At 45.6% G+C, this 25,300-nt stretch overlaps 1 protein-coding gene across 1 annotated transcript; it reads left to right on the top strand.

The window, feature by feature from the left end:
- Window positions 1–19,313: 19,313 nt before the first annotated feature.
- On the top strand, window positions 19,314–24,938 carry LOC137429949 (carboxypeptidase inhibitor SmCI-like). Its single transcript, XM_068120338.2, has 5 exons — window positions 19,314–19,641; window positions 19,797–19,982; window positions 20,112–20,291; window positions 23,324–23,497; window positions 23,703–24,938. Exons 1-5 carry the CDS (start codon window positions 19,548–19,550, stop codon window positions 23,705–23,707), a joined length of 639 nt encoding a protein of 212 aa, XP_067976439.1. The 5' UTR covers window positions 19,314–19,547; the 3' UTR covers window positions 23,708–24,938.
- The last annotated feature ends 362 nt before the right edge of the window (window positions 24,939–25,300 follow it).

Below are 25,300 nucleotides of genomic sequence, written 5' to 3'. Positions count from 1 at the left end.
TTATAGACCTATTACAGATTTGACCTTTGACTCCAAACTCTAATCACTTAATCTTTACAATATTATACCTACATGTACCAAGTTTGAATTAGATCACTTCAGCCGTTCTCAAGTTATAGACCTATTACAGATTTGACCTTTGACCCCAAACTCTAATCACTTAATCTATACAATATTATACCTACATGTACCAAGTTTGAATTAGATCACTTCAGCCGTTCTCAAGTTATAGACCTATTACAGACTTTGACCTCTTGACCCCCAAATTCTAATCAGTTAATCTTTACATCATTATACATACCTGTACCAAGTTTGAATTAGATCACTTCAGCCGTTCTCAAGTTATAGACCTATTACAGACTTTGACCTCTTGACCCCCAAATTCTAATCAGTTAATCTTTACATCATTATACATACCTGTACCAAGTTTGAATTAGATCACTTCAGCCGTTCTCAAGTTATAGACCTATTATGGACTTTGACCATTGACATATTGACACCAATATCTAACCAGTTCATCTTTACATCATTCTGCATAGTTGTACCAGATTTGGTCAGAATCCCATCACTGGTTCACATGTTATCGCGGTAACAGGATTTTTACCTAACATGACCTCTGACCTTTGACCTCGTGAGCCCAAAGTATAATCAGTTCATCTTTACCTCATGGTACATACCTGCACCAAGTTTGACTAAGATCCCTTCAGCCGTTCTCAAGTTAACGCAGTAACGAAAATCTATCACGGACGGACGGACCGGAAAGCCGGACGGACAGCCTGAAAACATAATGCCTCGGGCGACTTCGTCAACGGAGGCATACAAATCGGGATCGCAGGCAGTCTAAGGTGGGGTGGGGGGGGGGGGGAGGGGGAGGGAGGTGGGGATATTGTAATAATAAAATTAAAAATTAAATAACTCTCGTATCCGAATCCATATTCAGATCTTCACCAAAATCGAATCGATTCATTGTTGTCACACATCCATCCGGTTCACCAAGTTTCGTTCAAATCCATCCATAACATTTTGAGATATCGTGCTATGTATAGCTTTTTGCCCGATCTCTCAATTGTGACAAATCACTTAGAATATATATAATTCTCGTATCCGAATCCATATTCAGATATTCACCAAAATCGAATGGATAGTCCTTTTCACACACACAACCTGTCCAACAAGTTTCGTCCAAATCCGTCCATAACCTTTTGAGATAACCTGCTATGTATCGTTTTTGGCCCCATATCCCAATGGTGATGAATCAGTTTAAAATTCTAGTAGCCGGATCCGAATCCGGATCTTCACCAAAATCTAATAATTTCGCCCGTGTCACATACGCTACATCTCTGCCAAATTTCGTCCGAATCCCTCCACAACTTTTTGAGATATCTTGTTCACAGACAGACAAACAAACAAACAAATGAAAAATCACTCATACAGCGACACTTGGCAAAAGGGAACAAAGTAGAATGGCACTCAGTAGAGCATCCTTTTGACTTGGTGGTTGAATTCTGTGGCCTGATATGCAAATCGTCTTCAACTTTTAAGTTAATCAGATGAAAATTTACAATTTTAGAAATTTGGCCGATGTTGACCTTGTTACCAAGGTTGATCTCAAAAATAGTTGTTGGTTGAATTCAGTTTGCTGAGATGAAAATCCTATTCATATTTCGAGTCAATCAGATGAAAATTGAGGATTTTAGAAATTTGAGAAAGTGGTTGACCTTTGGCCGATTTTGATCTTTAAAATAGTGGTTGGTTGAATTCCGTTCGCTGATATGAAAATCCTATTCAAATTTCAAGTCTATCGGATGAAAATTGAGGAATTTAGAAATTCGAAAAGATTGTTGACCTTTTGGCATATGTTGATCTCAAAAAAGGTTGGTTGTTGAATTCAGTTACCTGATATCTTCATCTGATTGAAATTTCAAGTCAATTGGATGAAAATTGAAGATACTAGGGCATGCCCGTACTATATATATGCCCGTACTATATATCTATCTAAAATTATATCCCCCCCCCTCTATTTACATGGAATGGTTTGGTCCATTCGCAACGCCGGCACACGCGATCGTTCGCTGCTCTCTGATTGGTTGAATCGTTTTTTGGACATAGCTCGGTAAGTAATTGTCCGATTAATATGAAACCTTGAAAAGGCACATCCTCGGGTCCCCAGCAATATACCTGGCAAGTTAAAAGTATATCGGACCCGTGGTTGTCGAGAAACAGCGGTCACAGACAGACAAACGTACAAACGTACAAACGTACAGAGATTACTGGAATTATAGATAGATTAGAAATCTGAAAATGTTGACCTTTTGGCCTATGTTGACCTTTTGGCCTATGTTGACCTTTTGGCCTATGTTGATCTCCAAAATACTTGGTGGTTGATATGTAAATTTGATATCAGTTCACTGATATGTAAATCCCATTCAAATTTAAGTCAATCGGATGAAAATTGAGGAATTTAGAAATTTGATAAAAAGTGGTCGACCATTGGCCTATGTTGACCTTGTGACCCGTGTTGATCTCCAAAATAGTTGGTGAATAAATTCAGTCAGCTTATATATAAATCCTATTCAAATTTCAAGTCAATCGGATGAAAATTGAGGATTTTAGAAATTTGATAAAAAGTGGTTGACCTTTGGCCTATGTTGACCATTTGACCTCTAAAATATATAGGATTTTGTCGGACCATGTACTCTACCATTTGGTGAAGTTTCGTGAAGATCGGTTTAAAATTGTGACCTGTAGGCAAGTATAAGTCAGGGGACAAACAAACAAACAAACACACAAACCGGAGTGGTCAACATACTTGTCCAAAAATTTTTTTTTTTGCCAAGTAACACACAGACAATCTCTCTGTGGTGAAGAATCACTTTTAAAAATCCTTAGATCGAGATCCAGATCTTCACCAAAATCTAATCATTTTATCCTTGTCACATACCCAAGCTCTCCTCCAAGTTTCATCTGAATCCGTCCACAACTTTTTGAGATATCTTTTTCACAGAGAAACAGACAGACAGTTGTGTAAACATAATCTCCATCCACCTTTGGTGGCAGAGGTTTAAAAAAATACAAAAATTGACGATTTTCAGTGAATAAAGGTTCATTGAATTTAAGTGACTTTTCTGTAAAAATCAAAAGCAATAAGGCTTCAGTGACCCAATATGCAAACTCTCCTCAAATGTCGTCAATCAGATAAAAATTGACCATTTTATGACCTTGACATTTGACCTTCTTGAAAGAACACAGGTTACACTCTGAGTTGTGCCATATTGGGTCACTGAAATATTGATATGACTGACATATTGATATTTTATGCAGCGGTGACCTTTTTATCTAAAAAAAAAACATTCAGCTTCTAGCTTTTGGTTGGTGAGCCAATTCAGTGAAGCAATATGCAAACTCTAACAATTTCAGGTCAATCGGATGAAAATTGATGATTTTATGCAACCTTGACCTTTGGCCTTTAGATCGAAAAAAAAAAACAATTGGCTTCTAGATTTTATTTGGTGAAACAATTCAGTGACCCAATATGCAAATTCCTAAAATTTCTGGTCAATGGGATGCAAATTGACGATTTTATGTGATGTTGACCTTTGACCAAATTATTAATTTGACTTCTCCATATTCTCATCAAAAAGCTTTGTTGAAAATTTCATGACAAAAGTTCTAATGGTAAAAAAAAAACCTTGCAGCTCGGACAGACAGACACACATACAGGGTTGTAGGGGTTTAACGGTCTACAGGTTTAAAGGGTTTAAAGGTCCAAACGGTCTAAGTGGTCTAAGAGATATAATAAGTCAACGGGGTCAAAAGTGTCTATAATGGTCTTAAAGGTTATAAAGGTCTAAAGGGTATGTTCCAATAGTAAAGGGTCTAACTCAAGGTTGGAGAAGGGTATAAAGGTTAAAGGGGGCAAAAGTGTTGAAAGGGTCGAAGGGGTCTTGGGCTTTCTAAGAGGGCCAAAAGGGTTCTAATCAGTTCAAAGGGTGAAAATGTCTCAAGGAGTAAAAGGGATGTAAAATATCTAAAGGGTCTCAAGGGTGTAAAGGTTCTAAGGGTCTAAGAGGTTAATTAGGGTCCAAAGAGTCTATAGGGGTTTAAAGTCTCCTAAGGGGGTCAAAAGGTCTAAAGTGTCTACAGGGTATAAGGGGTCATAAGAGGTTTAAAGGGTTTAAAGGTTTAACAGGGACGTCCCAATAGTACGTAATTACCTCCAACACCAGAGGTGGATGGAGTTTATGTTTTCACCCCTTCCTGTTTGTTTGTCTGTTTGTGAACAGTATATCTCAAAAGTTTGTGGACGGATTCGGACGAAATTTGGTGGACAGGACGGTTGTGTGACAAGGACGAATTTTGATTCGATTTTGGTTCAGGTCTGGATCCAGATCCGTCCTACCAGTGGGAGACAAGTCATTAACTGTTCAGCATCTTACTATAATTCACCAAATGTCCGTCCATCTGTCTGTCTGTCTGTCCGTCCATCCGTCAGTTCGAAGGTACCGCAAAAACGGCTGAACCAATCGCAACGATATTTTGCGTGGGTAATCTTGGGATCTCCTTGAGTAAAATAGGCTATGTTGTTTTTCCAATTTCAGCTTTGGCCTCCAGCATTTTCAGGTTTGGACTCCCGCATAACGTTATTTTCCTGGGTACTACACAAACGGCTGCACCGATCGGACTCGGTGACCTCGGACAAAGACCTTTTATAAGGACATGGGTTGAATCCCTGCTTGAGAGAAAGCAACACCCTCCCCGCCATCACGGTCGTCTCTCCAACTCACAATCTCACGAGATATGTGGAAAGGACGACCCAAAACCAATTATCTTCTTTTTGATTCGTATATAAACATCATTAAAAGTAAATAATGACCTCGGCCAAAGTTCAAACGACGTGTCACGTGGGTTTAATCTCTACATGAGGGAATTCCACATAGGCGGTGTATAAGCTAACAGATCGCTGTCTCCATCTCCATCGATCTTGCCAATACCCTAAACACCTATCGGCTCGAAATCCTTTTAAATGTTGACTTGGTAGTTGTTACAATGAAGGCAACATTAACAATGTTGTTAAAAGTTTATTTTGTGATTAATTTGTGATTGGAGTTATGTTGTTTGGAATGAAAAAAGTGATATCGAGTTCAAGTAAATGACGACATGCCGTGATGGTTTCTACTTTCGAAACGGGAACTTCGCGGATTGCCATATGCAGATTCGCCACGGACCCACGATCGATGTTTCTATACATGAACGTACCTGTTTGTTGGTGAACGGGTACGTTTTTCATGGAAGTCCTTCACGAACTTGCTGTCCATGTCTGACGTGCGACTGAAGGTGCTGCAGGAATGTGGAATTTATTGGTTTCATGCTTTAGCATTCGCCGTATCTGCATTGCCTGTTTGCTTCTGGCCTCCCACCCGTGCATAGCACGGGTATTTCACCAGTAACATGTAATATTCCAATTTTTTGTTTGCTCGTGTGTTTAATAATTCACCGGATTTCATGGATGAAGCCAATGCGCTTTTCGGAGTTTCATTCATGGACAGGATATTATGGTGAAGGAAGGAAAAGCTGGTTTGGGAATCATTCACTTTTCTCTGAATAATTCACCCAGATTTGTTCCACTCTGGTAATGTCCTAACTCCAAACATGTTTGCGTACAACAGTTGCCCTTTGTTGTTTCCTTCTACCCCATTGTAGTGGTTTTGTTAATCTCATATAACTTGTGTTCAGCTCTGCAATGAAACTCGACATCTTTACACAAAGACATCCAACAAAGAGTCTCATTGTACATTGTTGATAAGCTTTGGAGTCTGTTGAGTCCAAATCCACCAGACATTGGTGCAGTGTTGAAGTTGAGGTGAATGTTTTCATTTCATTAACCTGCCTTTACTGAGACATCTAAACGTCATCCTCCAGCCATGGTCGACTGGTTTAGGTGCTCGGTAATTGCAATGTCTTGTACTTCAGAGAGTTTGTTCTTTTTTTAATCCAAGACTGAGACTCAAGCAAGATTGTGCTTTCTTACTATGGCCGGAAATTGAAAAATTACACGGTTTAGAGGTGGTTATATAACCAGGTAAAACTACAGAACGGTACGGGGGTGGTGTGGGGTGGAGGAGTGATTGTGGTGTTCGTAGTTATATTTACTCGGCAGTTACACAACACTCTTTTTTAAACACAAGTTGGCAGTGCACCACCAGGTCAGGTCATCCTCCACCCCCACACGTTATCTCCATATTGATTAAACCTCTCATACCGTACCACACCTAGTGAGAGTCGTGATTGTGATGTCTGTGAGAGGGTGTCATCAAAAGGGTAATGTGCTGTCAGTGTTTGTTCATTCCTCACCAGTCAACCTACAACCGTATTCATCCTCATTCCCACCTGCCATATTACACTCCCCCCCACCCCCCCCCCCAAAAAAAACCCAATGTGTATATACACATGCATTGATATTGTCACTTCGATGGGTCTAATGTAACCTGTCGCACCAGGAAGTTTTTCTACTCCTGACAATCACCAAACTTACTAAATTCACACTGCGTTCAATTGAATGTTCTTTACCTTTTACAAAACCCCGAGGATAGCTCCAATCTGAGGCAGAACTTGGCTGTGCTACACACGGGAGGAAAAAGGTGAGAAAACATCTCTTTCATGAAAAGGTTTATTATAATGAAATATGACATGGAGATAGACAAGAAAACAGAACCGGACAGATCTGGAGCACGAGGACAACAAATGGGAGAGGTGAGGTACAAAAAGCCACACGCACGTATGTGCAATAGGAAATAAATAAAGCCTAACCCCATAATTGCACCGTTTACCAGACTTGCATGCAAAGAACAATGGGGCAGGCGAGAGCTTGTGGCTGGCACGTGGCACGTGCTGGTTAGGGCTTTACCACATCTAACTGGCATGGTCGTGCGGGTCGGCGCTGCATGGGCAAAGTGTGGCTCATGGAACTATTGATCTGTGGAAATAGTGATGAGTGAGACGAGAAGAGTTGGGACACCTCTTCCTAAGAGTGTGAAGCAAAGGGAGTGCAAGATGTTGACATCGCCATGTGCCATGCTCAGCTGCAGAGCAGAGTATGGCCACAACGCCTGATGAATTCTGTGACCACCTCTTCCTCTTCCTCTTCCTCTCCCTCCACCCCCACCCCCTGTGACCACATCTTCCTCTTCCTCCACCTTCACCCCCCCCCCCTTGCCCCCTCATGCATGGCGAGTCCCTGTTATTAGCCGCACACAGCTGTGGGTGTGCCATCTTCCGGGCTATCCTGCCCCATGTGGTGACCCCAATAAAAAGTGGTACGACCCTCTACAAGGCTCTGCAGCTGACGTCACCACCATTTCTTGTGGAGCACTGGCCAAACAGCTTGTAATGGTCATTCCTCTGAAAGTGCAATGCGCTTTTCAGTGTGCCTTTAGTGTTACATGTCGGGTACCACGAGACCTCACCCAGCGTCGCATGATTTACAGGAGGTTTTATACAACATAGTTACCCAACAATGTCTTAAAATTAACACTCACTGCTTCCTCAGTGCACATTTAACAAGACAACTTACTCTGACAATTTCCCCGATACAAGAGTAATCTAGCTTACACGGTCACGTGTCCATGCTATTCTTACCACAGTCTAGCTATGCATCCCCTCCCTCCTTCCACGTAACAATATGAAGAAAACAACCCTGGTGATAAACCGGTATCTGCCCTACTCTTCCACTCCATATTTCTCCCCTCCTAATCTCCTCCCCAGGAGAAAATGAGTCCATAACGTGATATGTTGGATTAATATGGTGTTGTAAATAATTTACAAGGGAATTAAATTAATGGCAAACAACTCTGTATACATTGCTTTCAGAAAGTATTCACACCCCTTGACTTTTTCACACTTTGTTGTGTTAAAGCCTGAATCTAAAATTGATTAAATTGAGATTTTTTGTCTCTGATCTACAAATAATACCCCATAATATCAAGGAGGAATTTTCTTTTAGAAAATTTTACAAAATAATTAAAAATGAAAAGCTGAAATGTCTTGAGTCAATAAGTATTCATCCCCTTTGCTATGACGCACCAAATTGAGCACAGGTGTATCCAATTTCCTTTGATCATCCTTGAGATGTCTCTACAACTTTACTGGAGTCCACATGTGGCCAACTCAATTGATTGGACATGATTTAGAAACAAACACAACTTTCTATATAAGGTTCCACAGATGACAGTGCATGTCAGAGCAGAAACTATACCATTGTGGCGGACACAAAAGCCCACTGGCGTGGTGACATCATTCCACGCACCAAGTGGGCGGTGGCCACGCCCGAGGGGTAGGCGTGGCCTCAGGATATACACCGGGCGACCAGCCCGGAAGAGTTCAGTGTTACAGTGTAGTCTTACAATAAAGACGTTCATATGTTACCGCTTGTCCGCTTCCTCCTTGCTCACAAGCAGCGCGCGTAACGCCGCGCTTTACTGGTGACCCTCGACGTTGGATCTGCCGTAGCGATCCTTCCGAACACGACGCCATTGCAATGGCCAACGACAAGTCAATGGCGATTAAACTTCCCGAATTTTGGGAGGCCCAGGCCGAGGTCTGGTTCGTTCAAGCCGAAGCCCAATTTCAGCTTCGGCGCCTCACCAACGACGACCTGCGCTACTGCCATGTCGTCGCCTCCCTCGGGCCCGGCACGGCCGCTCGAGTTGTGTCCGTCCTTCGCCACCCACCGGACGGCCACAAGTACGAGGCACTCAAGCGGCTACTCCTAGCCACGTTCAGCCTCACGGACGACGCACGGGCCGACCGCCTCCTGGATCTCCCCGAGCTCGGTGAGACGTGCCCGTCGGTCCGAATGGACCATATGCTGTCACTGTTGGGCGACGAAGCCCCCGGTTCGCTATTCCGGGCGCTTTTCCGTCGCCAACTTCCAGCGCAGGTTCGCCTCGCGTTGGCCGGGACCGGGCTAACGGAACCCCGAGCATTGGCGGCCGAGGCGGACAAGTACTTCGCCGCTTCGGACACGCGGGCGAGCGTTGGCGTGGCCGTCACGGCCTTCGACGCTGCTGTTCCACAGCATCATCTTCTACAGCACGCTGAGTTTCAGCAGCATGCTGATACGCACCTCGTGAACGCCGCCACGCCCCGCCCACCGCCGCGGCGAAAACCGCCACCGCGGGGAAACCCGTCGACTCCACCGGCCTGGCGGAGCCAGCCGCGCTCCTCCAGCTCCACCACCTGGTGCTGGTTCCACGCCAAGTTCGGCCACGAAGCTCGGCGGTGTCATCCGCCGTGCTCCTTCAACGGGTCGGGAAACGCCCGGGCCGGCGCTCAATTGTGGCGATGAGCGCCGGCCGTTCGAGCAGCCTGCTGTTCATAACGGACACCTTCTCCGGGCGCCGTTACCTGTGCGACACGGGAGCACAGGTGAGTGTCATTCCCGCCGGCACGTCAGACAAGCACGCCGCGGGTGGGGGCCCCGCGCTGCTTGCCGCGAACGGGACGCCCATCCGTACGTACGGAAAACGCTGCCTCTCTCTGCGGTTTGGAGGGCAGGTTTTCCGATGGACATTCGTCACCGCCGACGTGCCCATGGCACTGCTTGGCGTGGACTTCCTGTGCGCTAATGGGCTCCTGGTCGACGTCAAGCGCAGACGGCTTGTCCAGGCCGAGACGTTCAGCTCGCTCGCATGTGCGTTGCCCAGCTCAACGAGCGGCTCGCCAAGCGGCTTGCCGAACGATTCGGTTCCGGCCACGTTGGTCTGTACGCTTCCGGCAGCGGACACATTCACCCGCCTCCTCGCCGTTTTCCCGGCCCTCACGCGGCCCACCTTCTCGGCGGGGGCCGTCAAGCACGGGGTGGCCCATCACATCCCCACCGTCGGGCCACCGGTCTACGCCCGGGCACGCCGCCTCGAGCCGACGAAGCTGGCAGTGGCAAAAGCGGCGTTCGCTACCCTGGAGCGACTCGGCATCGTTCGGCGCTCAGAGAGCGCTTGGGCGTCGCCGCTGCACATCGTGCCGAAGCCCGGCGGGGGATGGCGACCGTGCGGGGACTATCGCCGTCTCAATGACGCCACGACTCCCGACCGCTACCCCGTCCCCCACATTCAGGACTTTTCCGCCCGTTTGGCGGGCAGGTCCTTCTTCTCGAAGGTGGACCTCATACGCGGCTACCATCAGGTCCCCGTCAGGCCGGAGGACGTCCCGAAGACGGCGGTCATCACGCCATTCGGACTCTTCGAGTTCCTGCGCATGCCCTTCGGTCTGAAGAATGCGGCTCAGGCGTTCCAGCGACTGATGGACAGCGTCCTGCGCGACTTGGATTTTGTCTACGTCTACCTGGACGATATCCTCGTCACCAGCGCGTCCCGCGAAGAGCACCTACGCCACCTCTGCACGCTCTTCGAACGCCTGGGCCAGCATGGCCTGATTGTGAACCCCGCAAAGTGCCGGTTCGGCGCCGCCACAATCGATTTTCTGGGGCACCGTGTCACCAGGCACGGAGCCGTCCCCCTGCCGGCCAAGGTGGAGGCGGTGAAGGGGTTTCCGCGCCCCCGCACGATCAGAGGGCTGCAGGAGTTCCTGGGCATGGTGAACTTTTACCATCGGTTCCTGCCCCGTATCGCCCAGCTCCTGCGCCCCCTGCACGAAGCTCTCCGAGGTAAGCCGGGCAAAGGCGACGTTACCTGGACCGAGCAGATGGACACGGAGTTCACGGGCGCGAAGCTCGCCTTGGCTAATGCCACCATGCTCGCGCACCCGGCGCCCGATGCACCGATCGCCCTCACCACCGATGCCTCGGACTACGCGGTGGGCGCGGTGCACGAGCAATGGGTGCGTGGAGCTTGGCAACCGCTGGCGTTCTTTAGCCGGCAGCTTCGCCCGCCCGAACGCCGTTACAGTACCTTCGACCGCGAGTTGCTCGGACTTCACTTGGCGGTCAGGCACTTCCGCCATCTGCTCGAGGGCCGGGCGTTCACTGCCTTCGTCGACCACAAGCCGCTGATCTTCGCGATGGGCAAGGTCACCGAGCCGTGGTCGGCCCGGCAGCAGCGTCACCTCTCGGCCGTGTCCGAGTACACGACGGACATCCAGCACATCGCGGGGAAGGACAACCCGGTGGCGGATTGCCTTTCCCGGGCCGTCGCCCACGCAGTCCACCTCGGCATCGACTATGCCCGGATGGCAGCGGACCAGGCCGCTGACCCCGACGTCCAGGCCTTGCGGACCGCCGTCACGGGCCTCCGCGTCACCGAGGTGCCGTTCGACGGCGCGGGCGCGGCCCTCTTGTGCGACGTCTCCCTCGGGCGTCCTCGCCCCATTGTGCCCGCGGGCTGGCAGCGCCAGGTGTTTGACGCCATCCACGGCCTGTCCCACCCGGGCGCGAGGGCCTCCCAAAGGCTGATCGCCGACAAGTTCGTCTGGCATGGCCTCCGGAAGGCCGTCCGCGGCTGGGCCAGGACATGCCTCGCGTGCCAGCGCGCCAAGGTGCACCGGCACACCCAGGCCCCGTTGGCCCCGTTCACGGTGCCGGAACGCCGGTTTGACCACGTCCACGTGGACCTGGTGGGACCTCTGCCCCCCTCGCGGGGTTTCACCCACATCCTCACCATGGTGGACCGCACCACCCGGTGGCCAGAGGCCGTGCCCTTGGCGTCGACAACGGCGGCCGATGTCGCGCAGGCTTTCATCGCCACCTGGGTCGCCCGGTTCGGCGCCCCCTCAGACATCTCATCCGACCGCGGCCCCCAGTTCACCTCGGACTCTGGGGGGCGGTTGCGCAGGGGCTCGGGGTCCGGCTGCACCGAACCACGGCCTACCACCCCCAGGCTAACGGCCTGTGTGAGCGATTTCACCGCTCATTGAAGGCCGCGCTCCGGGCCACCCTCCGCGACGGCGGCTGGGTCGACAGGCTCCCCTGGGTCCTGCTGGGCCTCCGGACGGCGCCCAAGGAGGACCTGCACGCATCCGCGGCGGAGTTGGTCTTCGGGCAACCGCTGCGGGTGCCGGGCGAGTTCCTCCCCGACTCCACGGCACCATGGTCCGCGGCACAGCAGCGCTCCGCTCTGCAAGAGACCGCCCAGAGGTTCGCCCCGGTGCCAACAGCATGGCACGGGCACCCACCGACGCACGTCGCCCCGGAGCTTCGCACGGCGGAGTACGTCTTCGTCCGCCACGATGCCCATCGGACACCACTGCAGCCCCCGTACGACGGGCCTTTCCGCGTGCTGGAGACCGGGGCGAAGCACTTCACCCTGGACATCGGCGGTACTCCTGACCGCGTTTCGGTAGACCGCCTCAAGCCGGCCCACCTCGATGTGGACCATCCACCGCCAGTGGCCCGACCCCCATGTCGGGGCCGCCCTCCTGCGGGCGGACCCCCGGCACCGCCCAGCCCCGCCGCCACGGCGCCCCCCGGTCCTGCACCCATCCCAGGGGCAGCCAGGGGCATCCCACCTGGTATCCCTGCACCCCAGACGCCGCCGATCGCCAGGGGGCGCTTCGGCCGGGTCATTCGTCTGCCCCGCAAACTGGCCCTCCAGGTGCGCGGGAATTCTGGGGGGGCGCGTGTGGCGGACACAAAAGCCCACTGGCGTGGTGACATCATTCCACGCACCAAGTGGGCGGTGGCCACGCCCGAGGGGTAGGCGTGGCCTCAGGATATACACCGGGCGACCAGCCCGGAAGAGTTCAGTGTTACAGTGTAGTCTTACAATAAAGACGTTCATATGTTACCACTTGTCCGCTTCCTCCTTGCTCACAAGCAGCGCGCGTAACGCCGCGCTTTACCATGAAGTTCAAGGAACTGTCTGTACCACTCAAATATATAATTGTGAGGAGGCAAAGATCGGGGGAAAAGGTTTAAAACAATTTCGAGAATGTTGAGAGTTCTCAAAATCACAGTGAGCTCCATCATTAGCAAATGGAAAGAATATGGAACTACCCAGACTCTTCCTAGAGCTGGCCGTCCGACCAAATTGAGCAACCGGATGAGAAAGACCTTGGTGAAGGAGGTGACCAATAACCCAATGACCACTGACAGAACTACAGAGTTCCTTGGCTGAGATGGGAGAACCTGCTGGAAGGACTACAGTATCTGCAGCACTTCTAAAATCTTGGATTTATGGGAGAGTGGCCTGACGGAAGCCACTCCTGAGAAAAAGGCACATGACAGCATGCCTGAACTCTAAGAGCATGACGCAATATATTCTGTGGTCTGATGAGAGAAAAGTTGAACTCTTTTGCCTGAATGCAAAGTGCTATGTCTGGCGGAAAACGAGCACAGCTCATCACCCATATAACACCATCCCGACCGTGAAACATGGTGGTGGCAGCATCATGCTATGGGGATGCTTTTCAACGGCAGGGACTGGGAGACTTGTAAGAAATAGGGAATAATGAATGGAGCCAAATACAGGCAAATCCTTGAGAAGAACCTGCTTCAGAATGCAAAAGACCGAAGACTGCGGCGAAGATTTACTTTCCAACAGGACAATGACCCCAAGCATACAGCCAAAGCAACATTGAAATGGCTTCAGAACAAGAACGTGAAAGCCCTTAAGTGGCCCAGCCAAAGTCCAGACTTGAATCCCATTGAGAATCTGTGGAAAGACTTGAAGATTGCAGTTCACCGACAGTTGAACATTTCTGTTTTAGCCCCTTACCTAGGGTGGCTGTATGCCTTGTCTGGGGCGATATCGATACAAAAAAAACTTCCCGTCCAACTTGACAGAGCTTTAGCAAATCAGCAAGGAAAAAATGGAGAAACTCCCCAAATGCAGATGTGCAAATGTGATACAGACATACCCAAGAAGACTCGAAGCTGTAATCCTGCTAAAGACTTCTCTACAAAGTATTGACTCAGGAGGTTGAATACTTAAGTAAATTATATAGTACTGCATTTCATTTTAAGTGAATTTGTAAAAATGTCTAAAAAACTATATTCCACTTTGACATTATGGGGTATTATGTGTCGATCAGTGACAGAAATTGTCAAATTAATCCATTTTACAAAATGTGAAAAAAGTGAAGGGGTGTGAATACTTTCTGAAGGCACTGTAACCCACGCCAAGAGACTGCATCGGCAGAGCCAACATGCGATCAAGAGAATGGTATAATGATGATGATGATCTTGAACTGAATGGGAGAATCAACCATATAAAACACAATGCCAGTTTGTTACCTCCTCCACCGAAGGTGGATGGAGGTTATGTTTTCACCCCTGTCTGTCTGTTTGTCTGTGAACAAGATATCTCAAAAATATATAGACGGATTCAGACTAAACCTGGAGGAGAGGTTGAATATGTCACAAGGACGAAATTATTAGATCTTGGTGAAGATCTGGATCTGGATCTGGATCGAAGAATTTTTAAAGTGATTCTTCACCACTGAGAGATTGGGCAAAAGCAATAAAAATCAAGTTATCTCAAAAAGTTGTGGACATATAAAGACAAAACATGGTGGACACGTTGGGTGTGCGACAAGGACGAATCGATTCCATTTTCGTGAAGATTCGAATCCGGATCCGGATGAGAGAATTATTCATTTTTAAAGTGATTTTTCACCAACGAGTGATACGGCCAAAACAATATGGAGCATGATATCACAAAAATTTGTTTTTATGACAGAACTTGAGGGACGAGCTCGTTAGGAGACAAGAACAAGCCGATTAGATTTTGGTTCAGGTCCGAATCCAGACCCGGCCTATCAGTAAGATGCAAAACATAAACTGTTCAGCCTGGCGGAGGTGTGCGCAACCGAGTGTTGTGATTGTACAGTGCTGGGATAGTTCAGTGGTGAGATTGTTCAGTGCTGTGATTGTTCAGTGCTGTGATTGTGCAGTGTTGTGACTGTTCAGCGCTGAGATTGTTCAATGTTGTGATTGTTCAGTGCTGTGACTGTTCAGTGCTGTGACTGTTCAGTGCTGTGACTGTTCAGTGCTGTGACTGTTCAGTGCTGTGACTGTTCAGTGTTGTGATTGCACAGTTCTGTGATTTTTAAGTGCTGGGATCATTTAGTGCTGGAATTGTTCAGTGCTGTGATTGTTCAGTGCTGTGATTGTTCAGTGTTGTGATTGTCCAGTGCTGTGATTGTTCAGTGCTGTGATTGTTCAGTGCTGTGATTGTTCAGTGCTGTGATTGTTCAGTGCTGTGATTGTTCAGTGCTGTGACTGTTCAGTGTTGTGATTGTACAGTATTGTGATTGTGCAGTGTTGTGACTGTTCAGTGCTGAGATTGTTGTGTGTTGTGATTGCTCAGTGCTGTGATTGTTCAATGTTGTGATTGTTCAGTTCTGTGACTGCTCAGTGCTGTGACTGTTCAGTGCTGTGACTGTTCAGTGTTGTGATTGTACAGTCTTGTGATTGCACAGTTCTGTGATTTTTAAGTGCTGGGATCATTTAGTGCTGGAATTGTTTCGTGTTGTGATTGTCCAGTGCTGTGATTGTTCAGTGCTGTGATTGTTCAGTGTTGTGATTGTACAGTGTTGTGATTTTTAAGTGCTGGGATCATTTAGTGCTGGAATTGTTTCGTGTTGTGATTGTCCAGTGCTGTGATTGTTCAGTGCTGTGATTGTTCAGTGTTGTGATTGTACAGTGTTGTGATTGCACAGTTCTGTGATTTTTAAGTGCTGGGATCATTTAGTGATGGAATTGTTTCGTGTTGTGATTGTCCAGTGCTGTGATTGTTCAGTGCTGTGATTGTTCAGTGCTGTGATTGTTCAGTGTTGTGATTGTACAGTGTTGTGATTGCACAGTTCTGTGATTTTTAAGTGCTGGGATCATTTAGTGATGGAATTGTTTTGTGTTGTGATTGTCCAGTGCTGTGATTGTTCAGTGCTGTGATTGTTCAGTGCTGTGATTGTACAGTGTTGTGATTGCACAGTTCTGTGATTTTTAAGTGCTGGGATCATTCAGTGCTGTTATTGTTCAGTGTTGTGATTGTACAGTGTTGTGATTGTCCAGTGCTATGGTTGTTCAGTGTTGTGACTGTTCAGTCGTGATTGTGCAGTGTTGTGACTGTTCAGTGCTGCGATTGTTCAGTGCTGCGATTGCTCTGTGTTGTGAGTGTTCAGTGCTGCGATTGTTCCATGCTGTGATTGTACAGTGTTGTGATTGCACAGTTCTGCGATTGTTCAGTGCTGTGATTGTTCAGTGCTGTGACTGATCAGTGTTGTGATTGTACAGTATTGTGATTGTGCAGTGCTAAGTTCATTCAGTGCTGGAATTGTTCAGTGTTGTGATTGTTCAGTGCTGTGATTGTACAGTGTTGTGATTGCACAGTTCTGTGATTTTTAAGTGCTGGGATCATTTAGTGCTGGAATTGTTCAGTGCTGTGATTGTTCAGTGCTGTGATTGTTCAGTGTTGTGATTGTCCAGTGCTGTGATTGTTCAGTGCTGATTGTTCAGTGCTGTGATTGTTCAGTGCTGTGATTGTTCAGTGCTGTGACTGTTCAGTGTTGTGATTGTACAGTATTGTGATTGTGCAGTGTTGTGACTGTTCAGTGCTGAGATTGTTCTTTGTTGTGATTGCTCAGTGCTGTGATTGTTCAATGTTGTGATTGTTCAGTTCTGTGACTGCTCAGTGCTGTGACTGTTCAGTGTTGTGATTGTACAGTCTTGTGATTGCACAGTTCTGTGATTTTTAAGTGCTGGGATCATTTAGTGCTGGAATTGTTTCGTGTTGTGATTGTCCAGTGCTGTGATTGTTCAGTGCAGTGATTGTTCAGTGTTGTGATTGTACAGTGTTGTGATTGCACAGTTCTGTGATTTTTAAGTGCTGGGATCGTTTAGTGCTGGAATTGTTTTGTGTTGTGATTGTCCAGTGCTGTGATTGTTCAGTGCTGTGATTGTTCAGTGCTGTGATTGTACAGTGTTGTGATTGCACAGTTCTGTGATTTTTAAGTGCTGGGATCATTCAGTGCTGTTATTGTTCAGTGTTGTGATTGTACAGTGTTGTGATTGTCCAGTGCTATGGTTGTTCAGTGTTGTGACTGTTCAGTCGTGATTGTGCAGTGTTGTGACTGTTCAGTGCTGCGATTGTTCAGTGCTGCGATTGCTCTGTGTTGTGAGTGTTCAGTGCTGCGATTGTTCCATGCTGTGATTGTACAGTGTTGTGATTGCACAGTTCTGCGATTGTTCAGTGCTGTGATTGTTCAGTGCTGTGATTGTTCAGTGCTGTGATTGTTCAGTGCTGTGACTGATCAGTGTTGTGATTGTACAGTATTGTGATTGTGCAGTGTTGTGACTGTTCAGTGCTGAGATTGTTGTGTTGTGATTGCTCAGTGCTGTGATTGTTCAATGTTGTGATTGTTCAGTTCTGTGACTGCTCAGTGCTGTGACTGTTCAGTGTTGTGATTGTACAGTGTTGTGATTGCACAGTTCTGTGATTTTTAAGTGCTGGGATCATTCAGAGCTGGAATTGTTTCGTGTTGTGATTGTCCAGTGCTGTGATTGTTCAGTGCTGTGATTGTTCAGTGTTGTGATTGCACAGTTCTGTGATTTTTAAGTGCTGGGATCATTTAGTGCTGGAATTGTTTCGTGTTGTGATTGTCCAGTGCTGTGATTGTTCAGTGCTGTGATTGTACAGTGTTGTGATTGCACAGTTCTGTGATTTTTAAGTGCTGGGATCATTCAGTGCTGTTATTGTTCAGTGATGTGATTGTACAGTGTTGTGATTGTCCAGTGCTATGGTTGTTCAGTGTTGTGACTGTTCAGTCGTGATTGTGCAGTGTTGTGACTGTTCAGTGCTGCGATTGTTCTGTGTTGTGAGTGTTCAGTGCTGCGATTGTTCCATGCTGTGATTGTACAGTGTTGTGATTGCACAGTTCTGCGATTGTTAAGTGCTAAGATCATTCAGTGCTGGAATTGTTCAGTGTTGTGATTGTTCAGTGCTGTGATTGTACAGTGTTGTGATTGCACAGTTCTGTGATTTTTAAGTGCTGGGATCATTCAGTGCTGTTATTGTTCAGTGATGTGATTGTACAGTGTTGTGATTGTCCAGTGCTATGGTTGTTCAGTGTTGTGACTGTTCAGTCGTGATTGTGCAGTGTTGTGACTGTTCAGTGCTGCGATTGTTCTGTGTTGTGAGTGTTCAGTGCTGCGATTGTTCCATGCTGTGATTGTACAGTGTTGTGATTGCACAGTTCTGCGATTGTTAAGTGCTAAGATCATTCAGAGCTGGAATTGTTTCGTGTTGTGATTGTCCAGTGCTGTGATTGTTCAGTGCTGTGATTGTTCAGTGTTGTGATTGTACAGTGTTGTGATTGCACAGTTCTGTGATTTTTAAGTGCTGGGATCATTTAGTGCTGGAATTGTTTGGTGTTGTGATTGTCCAGTGCTGTGATTGTTCAGTGCTGTGAATGTTCAGTGCTGTGATTGTACAGTGTTGTGATTGCACAGTTCTGTGATTTTTAAGTGCTGGGATCATTCAGTGCTGTTATTGTTCAGTGTTGTGATTGTACAGTGTTGTGATTGTCCAGTGCTATGGTTGTTCAGTGTTGTGACTGTTCAGTCGTGATTGTGCAGTGTTGTGACTGTTCAGTGCTGCGATTGTTCAGTGCTGCGATTGTTCTGTGTTGTGAGTGTTCAGTGCTGCGATTGTTCTGTGTTGTGAGTGTTCAGTGCTGCGATTGTTCAGTGCTGCGATTGTTCTGTGTTGTGATTGTACAGTGTTGTGAGTGTTCAGTGCTGCGATTGTTCCATGCTGTGATTGTACAGTGTTGTGATTGCACATTTCTGCGATTGTTAAGTGCTAAGATCATTCAGTGCTGGAATTGTTCAGTGTTGTGATTGTTCAGTGCTGTGACTGTTCAGTGCTGCGATTGTTCAGTGCTGCGATTGTTCAGTGCTGCGATTGTACAGTGCTGGGATTGTAGTGTTGTGATTGAACATTTGTTTGACTGCCCGACGAAATGCATTGAAAAGAATTGAGATTAATGGGGAAAAAGTCACGTGAATAAAGTTTGGCAATGGTGCTGCGTCTCTTGGACAGGGCGAAGCTGCGTTTGGAAAATGTTCATTTTGGAAAACTTTTGAAAAATGTAAACTTTGTTGTAATGTAAACTTTAAACAAACTTTGTTTGTTTGTCGCTTTGATTTGTTTTTGTGATAAATGTTAGCTCTTTCACGAGCCTCGATTCTGTATACAAAAAAAAAAAGAAAAAAAAAAAGTTCATTCAATAATAATATTTTTCCCCCAAAAACCGAAAGTAACCAGCAATAGTAACATATTAGACGAATGAACAGTAAGGTATTTTTCCACACTTGTCATACTTTCCTTTCCCCGCTTATGTGGTTAACTTTCTCGATCAAACAGGTGTGCTCCTCACCAAGTGCGGAAAGTCCATCCTGCGTTGGTGTTGAATCACTGTTCGTGCAAGTGGGATGAAAGTGGGGGTTCAGTGATTCACGATACCCCCAGGGGTAATCCTCGGCAGCAAGCTTGAACGGAAACGCTTGCACTATAAAGGGACTCCTTAAGATCTAGCTGTCAGCTCTTCTACCTTTACGGAAAGCCGCACTTAGCGCTCTGGTATTCAGTTGAGATCCAATGGAGATGGAGTCGGGAATCATGGCGACATCACCTCGCAGCCTTTTCGTGCTCTTCGCGCTACTCGTGCCATGTTGGACGCGCTATGCCGCAGGTGAGTGCTCATGGCAGGATACCTGGCCATGATGCCAAGTATCCATCAAAAGCATTTTTGCTCCTTTGTTCCAGCTTTTCTCCATACATACAGCAAAGTAAACGTGATGATGATGATGTAATGTTCCATCAACATTTTCTCTTTCTGTTGCACAGAAACTCGAGCCCGCACTCTGTGCACTCAGACCAGAGACCCTGGACCGTGCCGTGCTGACATCACATCTTACTACTTCAACCGTCTCACCATGCGCTGCGAGGAGTTCAGCTATGGAGGCTGCGAGGGAAATGACAACAATTTCGAAACGTTCCGAAAGTGCAAGAACACCTGTCGCCATTTGAAAAGTGAGTTTGATGACATTCTCCAGTCCACCTGCCAAGGAACGTCCAGAATGAGAAAAATCATTCGAAGAGCTAGCTCATCCGTGCAGGTATCAAATGTATTAATTTTTTTACACTGCATTCTAATTGCAGAGGTCCATCGAGTTTGCCGAGAGGATGCAGAGTCTGGTCCATGTCGGGGGTCGCTACATCAGTACTTTTACAACATGTCATCTGGTTCTTGTGAAGAGTTTATTTACGGGGGTTGCCATGGCAATGAAAACCGTTTCGAAACCTTCCGCCAGTGCAAGAAAACATGTCTGAAGAAATCAGGTGAGATCGAAGTGAAAGATGTTTACATACTTGATGTGAATTTTTACTTTTCCACTCTCATCCGAGTTCCCAAGTGACTCGTATAAATAACTCGATATGAAACGTGTACATTGTCAGTTCAATCCTGGAATTAATACCTTGAGTGGTCTTAAAGGCTTTGTGGTGGGCGATATCTCGAAAAAAAATAATAAATAAAAGAAATCGCATAGTATGACCCCACTGATTTCACCGGAGGGGACTATAGGTTTTCTGTCCATCCATCTGTTCGTCTGTCCGTCCATCTGTCTGTCCCACCTATGATTTTTCAGATTTTTTCCCCATCCCCTTTAATATATTCAACTGAAACTTCATACAGGGCTTTATTATGATAAGTTACAGAACAAGTTAGAGTTTCAGGGCGTTTCGTCAATTTTTCACTATTATACCTTTTTTGGACTTGGACAATATCACCTTGGTAGGGGACATGTATTACCAAGCAATTCTTCCTCTTGTTATAGATGATGAGGTCACTGGTGATCAAAAATGAAAATAAACAGTAAGATTGGACCATCATGATTTATGCTTTTCTTCTTCTTTTTTTTTTTTACCTCCACATCTAAGGTGGAAGAAGGTTATATTTTCACCCTTGTTTGTCTGTGAGCAGGATACCTCAAAATGTTATGGACAGATTTGGATGAAATTTGGTGAACAGGTTGGCTGTGTCACAAGGATGAATTGATTTCAATTTGGCGACGATCCGGTTCTGGATACTGGAATTTCTTAAAGTGATTCTTCACCACATTGTGTGATGGGGCTAAAACGATATATAGCACGATATTTCTAAAAGTTGTGGAGGGATTATTACAAAACTATGTGGATCAGTGGGGTAAGTGACGAGAACAAAACGATTCCGGCACTAAAAAAAACTATGTGGATCATTGGGGTAAGTGACGACAACAAAACGATTCGATTGTAGTTCAGGTCCGGATCCAGATCTGGCCTATCACTGGGATACAAAACATAAACTGTTCAGCCTGGTGGAGGTATGCGTAATGCGCTCTACCGAGTGCTGTTCTACTTAGCCTCGCCCAGAAGTTGATGCAAGACTATTGCAATGCCCATGTCTGTCTGTCTGTCTGCCTGTGTGTGTCTGAATCTTCAAATTTTCGCTTTAAAAATGGTTTTCTCTGCAACCGTTTGTCCAATCAATGCGAAACTTTATAATAATAAATAATGCTATGTTTATATAGCGCATGTTAATAATTTAATATCCTCGACATGCTTTACATTACAAATAGAATCAATTAAATCAAGAACGGCACTCAGTAGAGAGCATACATCCGCATGGTTGGCCATATCGGATCCGGATCCAGATCTTCACCAAAATTGAATCGATTCTTCCTTGTCAGACACACAACCTGTCCAACAACTTTCGTCCAAATCCATCCATAACTTTTTGAGATATCCTGCTATATGTTGGTTTTAGCCCTATCCCCCAATTGTGAAGAATCACATCAACAATTAAATAATTCTCATATCCGAATCCATATTCAGATCTTCACCAAAATCGAATCGAATCGTCCTTGTCAGACACCCAACCGGTCCATAAAGTTTCGTCCAAATCCGTCCACAACCTTTTTGAAATATCTGGCAAGTATCGTTTTTGACCCGATCTCCCAATGGTGAAGAATCACTTTAAAAATTCTAGTAGCCGGATCCGAATCCGGATCTTCACCAAAATCTAATAATTTAGTCGGTGTCACAATCGCTACATCTCTGCCAAATTTCTTCCAAATCCATCCTTAACTTTTTGAGATATTTTGTTCACAAATAGACAGACAGACAGACAAACGGACAGACAGACAGGGGTGAAAACATAACCTCCATCCACCTTTGGTGTCAGAGGTAATTAATTGAAATTGACAATATTCACACTAACCAACATTTATTTCAGTAGAACAAAGTAGGGCAGTAACATGAAGGGAGTGGAGTGAATTCCAAAGAGTTTGAGCCGCTACTTCAAATGCTCGGTCACCAGAGTAATGTGTTGAGACTTTTGGGACACTGAGAATGGGTTTAGCTGTTGTAGATCTCAACATGCGTGCTGGTACATAAAGGGTGATCATGTCCATTATGTAGGCCGGGCTCATGTTTTGTGCTTTTCCATGTCAGTAGAAGGATCTTGAAAACGATTCTATTTTCAAGGGAAAGCCAGTAGAGATTTTTTTAGTGCCGGGATTGTGCTGGAACTTGAAACATAGTGGCGAGTCCCCATGAATAATATTTTAGTGTTAACTCTGATGTCGTAGGTCACATGGTATGGAAGCCATATTGGAATAATGGGAAATTTTTTTGCACATTTTCTCCAAAACCGCTCAACAAAGAAGATTGAAACGTGGCATATGTCAACTCCCCATAATGTATATGGCGTGATAACAATTACATCATCGGTGAAGTGGTATTCCAATCATAACTGGTTGAATTGAAATCCAGGTCCAGAAAAATCTGAAACTTCATGTGTCTGATCTATGACCCAATGTGAGTGAAGAATGACATTTATGATGTCATTGGTCACATGAATGGCAGCCATATTGGATTAAAGGAAAACAATGTGTACATCATTTTCTTCCAAAACCGCTCAATGAACAAAATCTAAACTTGGCATACAGTTTGTCATCAACCCCCATGGGGTATACAGGGTGATAACAATTATATCATCAGAAGTGGTTGAAATGAAATCCTTGTCCAAAAAAAATCAAACTTCATATACCTGATCTATGACCCGACGTGAGTGAAATATTAAATTTATGACGTTCAATGCTCATGCCAAGAATGTGACATCATAGGTTGCATGGCTGATACAGGTATATGGCCCATAATAGTAGTGGGCCATAATAGTAGCGTGTTCAGTTAACGATGGTATATTTGTTCAGATTGAATGTGTGAGGTAATGCACTCTACGAGTGCCATTCTAGTTAACTTTGTGACCAGCATTTTGTATTTAAATTGGTTTATAAAATGTATTATTTGATCATTGTCCATTCTGTACACAGAAACTCCTCTGTTTTGTGAACAATCTGCAGAAAGGGGGAACTGCCTCGGATCATTTCAGAGGTTTTACTTTGATCCGAGTCTGAAAATCTGCAGGCCTTTTACCTACTCGGGTTGTGGTGGCAATGACAACAACTTTGCCACAGTGGAGAACTGTTTGAAGGAATGCAACAAAGGTAGTCGATTTGGTTACTTTCTGTATAAAGTGCTTTCATTTTGGCTTTGACTTGTCCATTGATCTTTAAAATGCGAGTTTGTCTTTCATCTTTTAAGTCACGGCAAAATATAGATTACGTATTAAATTGATGACATGTCGATTTGATGTTTAGACACCAATGTGTTTCCTTGTATTAATTATACCGTGTTTGTTTGTATTTTCAGCATGATCAAGCACAAAACTACTGAACGAGCCAAACTTCAAATACTTTGTGGGGCCATCTATTTATTACATATGAGAATTTGGTACAATTTTGACCTCCCACCCCAACATCATACTATCTTTCCCCAAAACTTGTTCCCTTTTCTCCACACTCATCCCACACTCTCATACCCTTCTCTCCCTCTCATGATGTCATCCTCAGTTCTCTGTATTTTCATTATTTTCCACACTTTAGAACAAACCCCTCCTCCCCGAGCCCCCGATATGGGTTGTTGGTCCTGCACTACTGCTCTTCCAGACATCCATTCACTGTTTCGTTGCATTAAATTGGCTGTACAGAGTGGCCACACAGTCCCTATGCACGCAGTTAGTTAGAATTTATCTGCAGGCTCCCCTCCATTCTCCACACAAATTGGAAATTTTCTCCATGTTCTTCTGTATTTGTTGACTTTTTCTTCAAATCTCTATCGGAAAGCTCATTAACACATCCAGGCTTAAATGGCTTCAATCCCAGATCCTTTTGCATTATTTTTTGAACTGTTCAGCATGGATTGTCTAACTCAGAAGATCTTTTTCGAGATGATTTCAGAGGTGATCTCGAGCAGGACGCTTCAATAATGTCCACCAGGCATTGACGTGATGCTGGATGACCAGAACGCTTCAAATCAAGGACATTGCCTGTTGAAAAAGCCTTCTTCTCCCATGCGTAGGAGCTGGCTCATCAAACCTCTGCGAAAATCTCGTCCTTATGTCTTCAAAAACTTTCTCCTTCTTGCGTGCAGTCGTGGACCCAAACACAAGCAATCAGTCTCTCTTCTATCGTGTACTCACTGGAGTCTGTCATGCTGAAGCCGTACCTGGAAAACAAACAAGCAAAAAAAAGTAACAGAGGACACACTATTATGCATAGGAACTTTGTGGCCACTCTGTATTTCACGATTTTATAATGACATATCATAATATACATATCATGTTTGTTAATGATCATATCGAACTTGCAATTATTTCCATAGAAAAAAAGTTATATAAACATGTACAGCACAAATCAATGTTATACCTGAGACTAAACAACGTATAACATTAGTTTTCATGCTCATCGGCTTGTACCTCCTCAACAGTTTTAACATGTGTTATTTATAGATATGGCTAACGCCCGCTCTAGCAGGGAAAATGGCCTTAAAATGCCTGTTGTTGTTGTGTGTTGTATTATTTATAGGTATAATAAAAGGCGAAATTCAACCATACTTTTTTTTTTTCCATTGTTTTCCACATTTGTTTTATTTTTCGAAATAATTTAAGATAAGTTTCGACAAGTGTCGTGTCATTAAAGCAGCAAACATCGATATTGATTAGACTTCCTTGCTGGGTGCATGTATATGTACTGATGACAAAATGATGGTACGGTGAACAAGTTGTTACACTGCACTCGCGAAGCGAAAGGCAGGGTTAAGCATTCGGGTCCGTCCATACGTCGTACGTACGTACGTATGGGTGTGTCTGCATTTTAAAAATTCATTTTCTCAGCAACCGTTGGTCCGATTGACATGAAATTTTCAGAATAGGAGGGCCTCCTCCTGCAGAATATTTTACTGAATAATAT

Source organism: Myxine glutinosa, chromosome 6 (genome assembly GCF_964187855.1).
Source record: "Myxine glutinosa chromosome 6, kmMyxGlut1.1, whole genome shotgun sequence".
NCBI classification, from domain to species: domain Eukaryota; kingdom Metazoa; phylum Chordata; class Myxini; order Myxiniformes; family Myxinidae; genus Myxine; species Myxine glutinosa.
This window is presented reverse-complemented; position numbering and strand designations above follow the sequence as displayed.